The following is a 10533-nucleotide window of genomic DNA, read 5'->3' on the forward strand; positions in this document are numbered from 1 at the left end:
CAACAGTCTTTCACCACAAGACTGCACCAGGGACGTGATTAAAAGGCACATTTCACGATCCACACAGAAGACAAATGTGTATCTATACACTCATGAATGATTACAGATTGGGCCTTGTGAATATCTGAGTCTCGTGTTGGAATGTTAAGCATAAACTGTAGCTTCACCAGTGCCCTCACGCCCCCTCAATGATAAGCTGTACAGCCTTACAGAAGGGGAGGGGGTAAATGTGCACTCCTCACACGGACGATGACTCAGTCTGCATTATTTTGTGCAATTTATGTTATTATTATGATCAGAATGTAAAAGAAAAGTCAGTGAATACACTTTGTCCGTAGAAGTGTTCTCTGAAGTCCTCATGGCATAAAAGTCTGATGATCACAGGTTATCAAACGTAAAAAGTGCGTTCGTGTCGCATAGGAAAGGACAACATCGTTGAAGCTCCAGTTTCACGTTGCTACCTTTCATGTTTCTTATGTTAAATTGTTTTCAGGAGAAATTTTACTGATATAAAATTGGAGTTTTTGCAACTGAGGCGCACACGGAGCGGCATCGAGTAAATGAGTTTTTTATATCAAACCATTGTTTACGAAAGTTCTTGAACTGCACAGACTCCCACACTCGGGTTCCTTCTCTGCAGCCATCGACGCGTTCACCTTTGAGACTGAAGTTTGTTACGCAAACACATGTAGGTGCAGAAAAAATAAGAACAGAAAACAATGTATTCAAGATTATTTTAATATTATTAATATGTATACTTTAGGCTTTAGAAATATAACTATCAATGACAAAACTTCCACTGGAGTAATGGTAGTTTGCTTAGGCCCCCATCAAATCAATTAATTACAATATACACATTATGATACAGAGCAGATTTGAATCTGAAATAATATTAAAATAAATGCTCAATAGATAAAGGTTTTTAATAGTTTTTATCATTTTCTTCACCTACTGTATTAGCCATCTGTGAGTTCTGAGCACACCCAAAAATGTAAAGCCATTTTCTTCTAATAAACTAATTTAAGTGCAAACTTTTTTTTTTCCTTTAAAAAGACTATGATTGCAGCATCCAGCTTTATAGATTCAGATTTCAAGACTGAGGATGTTAAAGCCGAGTGCAACAAGGCAGTCCTCAAACCTCTTTTCTTCTTTTTTTTTTTCTTTTTTTTGTTCCATTAGAGTAGTTATAAAAACAACAAAATAGCTAACAAAATCAGTGCAAAGTCATCAAATGGGAAGGGGAGGAGATTCTACTCAAGAAAAGACAGAAGTGGTGGATGAATGCGGATGGATGCAGGGTTCTCAGACGCTCGCGCACTTGGTCATAAAAGGATAGTTCTTTGAAAATTCACACTGAAGTCAGTGGCCCTGAACCTACACAGGAATACAGAGCAAGATTTAAATAAGGGTGGTAATCTGACATGAAAAATATTAAACTATCCTTTTAATCTCAAGCCACGGTTATCTGGTTTGCATCTAACAAAGCCGAGCCTCAGTTCCAGTGAAGATAACAGTCTGATGAGATCGGACACAAAACAAAGATTTAAAAAAAAAAAAAAAAGAAAAGAAAAAAGATCTAAAATGTGTTAAAACTCAGAGAAACACAACAATAGCACAATATTAAGCAATTGCACCACACCTTTTTCCTGTTTCGTTCCTCCACTAAGTCAAGTGAGTGATAAACAATAACAGAAAAGCCATTAAGAAAACCGGGAGAGGGAAGGGTATAAAAGAAAAGGAAAACTTGCAATGCTTGCAGGGTGAAGAGCAGCATCAGACTCTGGGTTGCAGGGTTCTTTAGCAGCAGAAATATTGTGGCTATACTACTGTTCCACTGGGGGAGCTGGCTTGGTTTTGGGATGACAATAAACCCTGGAAAAAGGAAAACAAGGAGATTTGCATTGGGAAAGTGCAGATACTGCAGCAAAAGAAAAAAATCAAGCAACAGTAAAAAGTGGCCTCAGCTTCCCAAATTCCCAGTCATGTCATTTTAATCAAAAGCATGTGCTTCGTGCTGTGTGAGACTAATGCTGTCTTTGAAAGGTTTTCTTGATTGAGGCCCTCCTTTTGTGCATGACCACCCCAATTTTTTTGTTTTTCAAAAGGACATCTAACAGATTCGGACCTTTCTTAATATGACCTCAAATGGCATGCGAGAACAAACCAACCCCACTGTCAATTGTTCGAGTATCACGTGCCTCCTTCTGACAAACCGCAGACAATAGGGGAAGTATACAAAAGTTTACACACACACACACACACACACACACACAAACACACACACACACAAAAAAAGCAGAACACACGGGAGGCAACGCAGTGATTATCCAGGCAAATATAATGCCATTAGCTTGAAAGCTGAAAGGAGGATAAGGTTAGGGTTTATTTGCATTTTATCAAATCTGCTCATTAAATCCAAATCTCTCACTCAAGACTTCCTAATCACATTTAATTTAGTTTTGATTAATCATAGATTCAGCTGTTTTTCGACTAGTCAAAAATCATTTAGCTTTTAGTAGTTAAAACTAAGATCTGAAATGTTGATTTCTGACTGTTCTTCGAGAACTTACCGACTTCAAATAAATGAACAAACGAAAAGCTGCTAATGTCACCTGCATGTTTGGATCGTTGGTCTTAGCTTGGGAAGGAGGAAAAAATAAATAAAATAGAGGAGGAGCAAAGTTCAGATTTCTTTTTGAGAATAAAGCTGAGAATTTTGCCAAAACTATCAACCAGAACCCAACCTTAAATTTGAGAATGTATGCTGATGACTTGTTGGCTATGCACTGTGGGATGATTATAAAACAAGAACCACATTTTGTATTGGATTGTCTTACTTTGCCTCACATATCTAAACATGAACGCTGTCTGTTAGAATTCATTATATAACCATTAACTACATTTTCATAGCATAGGTTACACTGTATTTGAAACTTAGGCATTGTAGATAATTCACTGGAAAGCAGGAGTACATAAGTTTTAAAGGTGTTACTTGGCTGCCTGAGGAGTGACAATATAATTATAAAAAGCTAAAAATGCTACTGCAAATGTCAAGAGTTTAAGGTTTCCCTTCAGAAGATGTCTTTCTAAAGACCGACAGTTGCAATGTTATCATTTCAATTTTCCGCACATTTCAAGCGTTAAAAAGAACTTACCACTTTGCCTGGCCTCGCCCATGTGCAAATAAATCCCTCCTGACAAGCAGTCACTAAACAGTCTTCTAAAAATATGAGTACAGTCAGTCTTTCGTGTGCTATTTTTTTACAGATGAGAGGCTCGAGGAGGGGCACATCCTCCATGCGCGGGCACAGTAGGGTGCCCAGAGTCTTAGCAGGGTCCGTTTTGGTTTTTGTCAGGAGGTTGAGCTTGTCGCTGCTCTTGCTGCTGATGTGACCCATGCTGTGGTTGCGTTTGTGGTCCTTCTCGTGGTGGCGCTCCTTCCGATCATGGAGTGAAAGCGTGGCGAACTTGCTCACACCTGTAGCGATGGCACTGTCCATAATACCACTGCCGATTCCACCGCCAGCCTTGTTGGTGCTATTTGCTGTTGTAGTGCCAGCTGAATGGGGGAGGCTGTTGGAGCGTGGTAATGTAGTAGAGAGGGAGTTTAAGCCGGGAGTATTGGCACCACTGTTGTTTCCATTAGTAGTGTTACTAGAGGTGTTAGTAATTATTGTAGCACCCGCAGGAGGGCTAGTAGCATTCATCACATTAGTATGTGTCCGTGTCCGTGAAAGTGGAAGATGGGGAAAAAGGATGTCCTCAGTGAGGTCCCATAGGCACAGCTGAGTGTCCTGCCCCACTGAGCCGAATCGGTAAGTTACACTAACAGGCCGACTGTCTGTTGAGTTGCGCTTGGAAAGTCGAGACTGAGTACTGTTGGCCCGGTCTCGTCCAAAGTGGATCATCTGATCCTGGAAGTCCTCATCGCTGCCACTGAACTCCATAGGGTCACTCTCCTCCACGCTGGTGGTGTAATGGTCAAATGCCACCACACTCACCCATGACTTGTGACCGTGGCCTCGGGCAATGACTCTGCAGTCCAAGAATGACCACACAGTCACTAGATCATCTTCTCCACCTGCAACTATGTACTTTCCATCAGGGCTCCAGCACACACACAACAAGCCACCAAAATAACTCTTCATAGTGCCATGAAGCTCAACAGCATCAAAGTTGAACACCCGTAGGAAGCCATCTTGGCTTACACAGGCAAGAAACTTTCCATCTGGAGAGAAGGCAAACTCATTTAGAGCTCCCTCGCCCACTGTCCATTTCAGGAGGGGGTTCCGTGTGGACTTACTCTTGCAAGTGTGCACAGAGTAGTTCTCCCCCTGTTTGAGCAGCTGGTAGTGTGGTGCTGTGGTGCCACAGGTATGCTCCACATTGTACAGGTACATATTCCCACTGGCATGAGAGACTAGAAACAGGCTCTCGGAACCTGGCACCCATTTCACACATGTTACTCTAGACTTGTCTATCAATCTCTGGCAGGAGATGGTTGAGGTTTGAGAGGCAGATGGGGAAAGAGAGGGAGAGGGGAAAGAAAAAAATATATATTTCAGTGCAGTGTCAAATTGAAATCATTATTCAAATAAACTGAAATTCTCCCAATTTAATGTAAAGTATCTAGCCACTTTTCAGATTTAACATACATCAATGACCTAATCTGTGAAAGCAATGACATTCAGCCATTACCGGACAATGTTATAAAGAACTTTTTCAATTTCAAAAGGTTTATTTTAAGTGATGAGAACAGTCATCAATACAAGAAAACTTAACTTTGAGTTTTACATTTCTTTATGCTTCTACTACAGTGTAGTAGTGAATATGTGGGACAGATTGAGATGTCATTAAAAATCAATTTGCAGCAGAAATGGAAAATATACATTTGTTCGGAAGATAAAGCTCAACAAAACAAGAGACAAATTACGAGTGAAAATCGAGTTATGTTCAAAAACGGCTGCAGAAAGTATTTTAAATCAAGCCTGTGTTCTTCAGGGACCTACCTCCTCATTGAAGAGCTTGCTTGTCTCCTTCTTGATGGGGTCAATGAGCTGTACCTGTCCTGCTGAGAAACCCACCAGCAAGGACACACTCTCTGCTGTCGCTGTGAGGTGGTTGAAGTCATGACATGTGGGCTGCGTTCCCTTGTAAATGCGCTTGTCTATTGGTTTGCTCAAGTCAGCAGCCTGGAGAAAGAAGGCGAGGGCATGGAAACACATGAAGTGAGAGGGGGAAAAAAAAATTGTTATCAGAGATGACTTTGCAAAGCTTGTTGTAGGACATAGAATTTTTGCATTCTGCATTTCATCTCAAAATATCCTAAGATGGACGTTAGAGGAGCTGAAGTGACCGTTTCACTTCATTCCACTGGTCAGAAAGCATACCGAAGCCTTTAAGCAATAGCCTTTTATTAAAAAGCCAGTCTTTTGCAACAGTCCTTTAAAAGAAGTGACTGTAAATAATAATACAGCTGACACTAAAGTTAAAAATGTAAAATAAAAACACATTTAAATGCTGCTAACAAGCCATGGAACATATACGGTAGACAACCAATATAAAAACAGTCGCAATGTCAATGATTCACAGTTAAAAAAAACACTCGTAGAATGGAAAATTCTTTGAGTGTAAGATGATGACTCGGTACTGTTCAATAATGTTTGGTTTGACATTAAGTGTTACTGACTCACCTCAGAGGAGCCAAAAAAGTTCTTCAAAGTACTTTAAAATCAAGAGTCAAGTCAATGAAACTAAGCCATAAGCCTCTCCATCATTGTATAACTTAAAGATCGACATAAAGATTGTCACACTCCAAGTTTGTGTCAACATGGGTGGAAGAAAACAGTAAACCTGGAGGAATATTAGACTAGACTAAAATAACCGTTTACAAAACATGTTATTCAAGTATTGCACTAAGGCATGTGCTTGTTCCACAGTAACCTGCATTTAACATGTTCTGCCATGCTTAAATTTCCCAACAACACGAGCACTCCACAGTCCTGTGCTCATAAAACAAACATTTACTTGCTGTCATTTATGTCTGGCTTAATTTAGTCCACAGTTATATTACAATGGGACATGGATGACACACGTTTATGTGAAGATCAATTAATATGACATTGCTGCAATTTAATAGTAAGCTCATCTAAATTTTAATTTTACAGCCCTGACACAGCGTGAAGGAGATAAGCTTTACAAGACAACTTCTCAGGGGAAACCACATAACTGCTTTATAATCTAATAAAAACATAGCTTGCAAACTATTTGTATCATTACTTGCGAATACAACAGGCGCAGTATTGTGATAACTGGATGCCAGTTATGCGATTTCCACATGTCCTCCATCTTCTGTTGAACTGAGAAATCATAATAGATTTTTTTTCTGGACATGGCATCAACCTGAGCTGTTGAGGGTCTACGTTACTTTTCCAGTCGAGGGTATGAAACCATACCATGAAGGGTTAAAGTATTTGTACACGCATGCACGTTGTAAAAATAAAAACAAATTGTGGTGAGTAAGCTTGATTTAATCAAGCAGATTTTGTCCAGACACATCCCCAAGCTAAGATTCAACTGACCTCATGTGAAAGGATGTGCCAGAAACTTCTGTGACTAAAAAGTTATTTCTGTTGTCTTGCCATAGCTTATTACAAAAGCGTTGCAAAAATGCTACTCTTATAGTACTGAGATATCATTGTAGTAGTTGTGACAACCTAGTGACAACATACCTGACATATCTTGGCTTTACCTCTTGGCTTTACCTCTGTTTATGGCGCATGCATCTTAATATATTAATTCAGTTGGATAATTTTATAAGGAGATAAATATATATACACACACACACACACACAAACAAACATTTATATGATTATTTAAACTTTAGCTACATTGTTTTTAATAATTGCATAAGACCTGTCCGTATATCACTAAAAATAATTTCCGATTTTTCTGTCAATAATTAGTAAATATTACTCTTTTGTAAGTCTTTTTTTTTTTTTTTAAAAACAGGAAGTTTGGACTAAGTAAATGCTGAAGTAACATGTTTGAAGGCAGCTATGAACACAACTAAAAAACTACCGGAGAAACATTTACAGCAGCTAAAACTATCAGTTTAAGAATTTGGGATTACATCGGTAGCTCGTTAAACAAATAGCTGTGAACAGACTGTATTTGCATCACTGATACGTATACATCTGACTGTCAATAGGAAGTTGACAGGTGTTACCGACGGAAACTTGAAGCTGTCACTGTCGACAGAGACAGTTTATTCAGAAACTGGAACCTTTTCAGAACTATGTTCAATTCTGACAACTTAAGTCATAGAAGAAGGTCACTTTTATCCTAATATTATTAACGCAAACTCACCAATCCTGCCACCAAGTAGAACTAAAAAAAAAAAAAAAAAAACGAGTAACAGCCTGGAGACGGATATTAGCCTCTGGCCTCGGAGTAGCTGCTAACGTTAGCCAGATGCGCTGGCTAGCTAACAAGTAGGCTAGCTTAATCATAGCTTAGAGCTAACAAGCTAGCTGCCAGCTAATTTCAAAGTCAAGCACCTGTCAGAGTTATTTTATTGGGCAAGAACAAGGCCAAACTTAATCAACACCTAAGACAGTAGTAATAAACTCTAACTAGCAGTTTCTCGAATATCCGTTGACATTAGCCGAGTTAGCACGCTACCTTTCTAACGCCTTTGTAGATGTAGAAGTAGAGCTCACGGCCCACATTGAAACAGATCCTGTCGCCGTTACCCGACTGGTCGTTGACGTTCACGAAGGAGACCTTAACGGGGTTGGAGCCTTGCGAGTTGAAAGGCACCCGGTTGGGACGGCTGTATTCGGAGTGAGTGAGGAGTTTGTAGACACCTTCCCGAGTAGTGAACTGAGTTTTAATTTCGTTCATCTCCTTCCCTCCTCCCTCCGCCGCCATCTTTGAAATTAACATTCATCCCTTTCCCCCAGGCCGGATCTTACGCAGGGAGGGAGCGGGCATTCCTACTCCTCTATTCCCCCCAACGGTTCACCGGGGAACTGGAGGAGAAAAGGGTTGAAAACGGCACTTTTGGGCTTTTAAAAAAATGTATTTTAAAAAGGAGTTTGTTACAGCCCTGTACTTCTTCGGTACATCCCAGAAATATTGTAAAATGACTTTAAATCAAATGGTACAAATAAAAAGTTCTGCAAAAGTTAAAAAAAAAAAAAAAAAAACATTTTGGTAAATTATGTTCTATAAATACGTGCATGGAGGAACTTCCTTAGATGCAGCAATATGCTTTATTTTGAAAAAGCGTTCACCGGACGTTTTAATGTGACAAAATCTTTAAACTAAGAGGCGTTTTGAACTCACCTGTGCTGTGCCTACATTTTTGCTGCTTAAAATCAAGAGCACCTGGTACCCTGCTGGTTAATTAACCTGCTGGGTATCCTGACCACATTACAACAACATTCTGTCATCATTTCACCATACCGTTGTCCGAAAAAAAACTGCACGTACCAAATGTCATGGCATGTAGGAGAGGACGGCAGCGTTCACGTGCAGGTAGACTTTGCAGTATTTTCTGTTGAAGGGAAAACCACAGACACAATTTTAACTAATCTGCAATGCCTTTGAAATTCTCCTGTAAGTTCATTAAGACAGTAATACTACTAATAATAATGTCCTTGATGCAGTTTCTTTTTTCTGAAAATGTTCACTCAAATTAGTTCTTAATTTATGCACATTCCCAGGCCAAACATCTTCCTTTTGGACGGTCTTGTGTTCATGGTGTTGACAAATGTTGAGGCCTAACCTTATTTAGAAAATACAGCAACATGAACTCCTTTACATTGATGTTTTCAAGCTGTTTAAAGCTGTACAACCTTTTGAATTTTGTCATTTTGTAACACATTGGCACCATTCACAACCCTGGATGTGTTATTTCCTTTACATCTGTCTCATTATTTTTGGCGTATTTTGAAAGTGCTTATTCATTGTTGCATTATGGATGCTTTCTTTTGCATTCAGACCACAGTGAGAGACACATACCCGACAACGTGGACCAGCTTACTTTCAAGTACATGGTAGGATTGGTACTATCAAGCTGTGTTTTGTTCTCTCACAGGCGAATAAGTTATGCATCATATTCAGCAGCTTTAATTCTTTTTTTTTTTTTTTTTTTCTTGCTGTGTCATGTTCATGTGGATTTAAGACATCTCTTCTTTTCTGTCAGGAGATGTGCAAGATGGAGTCCAGCACAGATTCTGACTCAGAAATCAGTCCAAGGTGGTCAGACACCAGTACTCTGGTATTGCTTGAATTCTCAATCTCAGGAGTACAGACACTGACACAGTGTAGACTTTAAAAAGAACAGCTTTCAAAGGAACCTGTATAAAGAAATGAATCTCGTATTACCTTGGCTTTACCTCTGTTTATTGTGCATGCATCTTAATATATTAATTCAGTTGGATAATTTTATAAGGAGAGTGTGCTATGTTGTCTGCAATAACTATCCAGTTATGGAATCTCTGGTTGTTGTGTGTAGGGATGTGTGAGCAGAGCACCAGGGCGGGGGACTTTACGGCGGGGAGTACCATTAACATTCAAGTCTGCAGGAAGGCAGGCCTGTTATTCTCTGGTAAGCGTTCCCTTTTCTCTTTCCCAGTTATTTCTATTGCTAAAGTAGCTTGTGGTTCAGTGTGTTGGCGAACAAATTCATGCATTTATGTCTGTAGTTCCTGGACCCCTACGATGGGAGCTCAGAGGATTCTGAGGAGTCGAACACTGACATTAGCGTTTCCAGCCGGCAAACAAGGCAGCAGAGTAAGGGTGGAGGAGGAGGGTGTCGCCTCTCAGGCCGAAGAAGGCGATTAATCTCTCATTACCCTGCCTCTGTTTCCCTCAGAGAAATGGTGAAAAGTGGGATGAGAGATTGTGTAATAGACCAGCAACCAACAAGCCACAAAGACAACAGTGACATTCAGATGAAACATGGAAGGGACTGTGAGCTTGATGCTCTGTTCTCCAACTGTGAGTGGGATGATCAAAGAAGTATTGCAGAGGAAATGGTAACTGATTCAACAGTACACATGGGTATGGAATTGCAACTTAATGACTCGGGCTTGCACTCTACAAGATCGTCCACGCCTTACACGCCCGGACTTCAAACCTCGGTGGAAACGAGTTCTTCTCAGATGCTGGACAGCTGCTCAGAGAGATCTCCCAGCTCCTGTAACCTCCGATCTCTCTGCAAGAGAAAGGAGGGTTTTCCTGGAGCAGAAGTTGTGGAGCTGGGGCCAAGAAAAAGGCAGTGCACAGTTTACATGGAGGATGAACCAGAAGACAAAGAAACCGACTGAACAATGGTAGAGCCTTCTAACTATTGACAACCAGCTCAAGTCATATGTAGAAGCCTTTAAAGGACTTCAATATTGTACATAGTTGTTTGGAAATGCACTCTGTTTCCTCATTTATGGCTAAATTGGTGTATTCTAAGGCCTAATGGAGGCCTTTTTTTTTTTTTTTTTTTGTTCAAGAAGCATGCACTGAGAGTAA

General features: G+C 40.1%; 2 protein-coding genes across 2 annotated transcripts; one reads left to right on the forward strand and one right to left on the reverse strand.

Annotated features, from left to right (window-relative positions):
• Positions 1-722: 722 nt before the first annotated feature.
• wdr20a (WD repeat domain 20a) lies at positions 723-7947 on the reverse strand. The gene is made up of 4 exons (XM_072364789.1): positions 7684-7947; positions 5010-5192; positions 3156-4487; positions 723-1872 (listed from the first exon to the last, which is right to left on the reverse strand). Exons 1-4 carry the CDS (start codon positions 7945-7947, stop codon positions 1819-1821), a joined length of 1833 nt encoding a protein of 610 aa, XP_072220890.1. The 3' UTR covers positions 723-1818.
• Positions 7948-7955: 8 nt separating this feature from the next.
• On the forward strand, positions 7956-10436 carry LOC140269793 (uncharacterized). Its single transcript, XM_072364792.1, has 5 exons — positions 7956-8541; positions 9007-9062; positions 9212-9286; positions 9524-9616; positions 9714-10436. Exons 1-5 carry the CDS (start codon positions 8505-8507, stop codon positions 10335-10337), a joined length of 885 nt encoding a protein of 294 aa, XP_072220893.1. The 5' UTR covers positions 7956-8504; the 3' UTR covers positions 10338-10436.
• Positions 10437-10533: the final 97 nt, after the last annotated feature.

This window comes from Leuresthes tenuis, unplaced genomic scaffold (genome assembly GCF_036924035.1).
Source record: "Leuresthes tenuis unplaced genomic scaffold, fLeuTen1.0.hap1 SCAF_15, whole genome shotgun sequence".
Taxonomy (NCBI): Eukaryota; Metazoa; Chordata; class Actinopteri; order Atheriniformes; family Atherinopsidae; genus Leuresthes; species Leuresthes tenuis.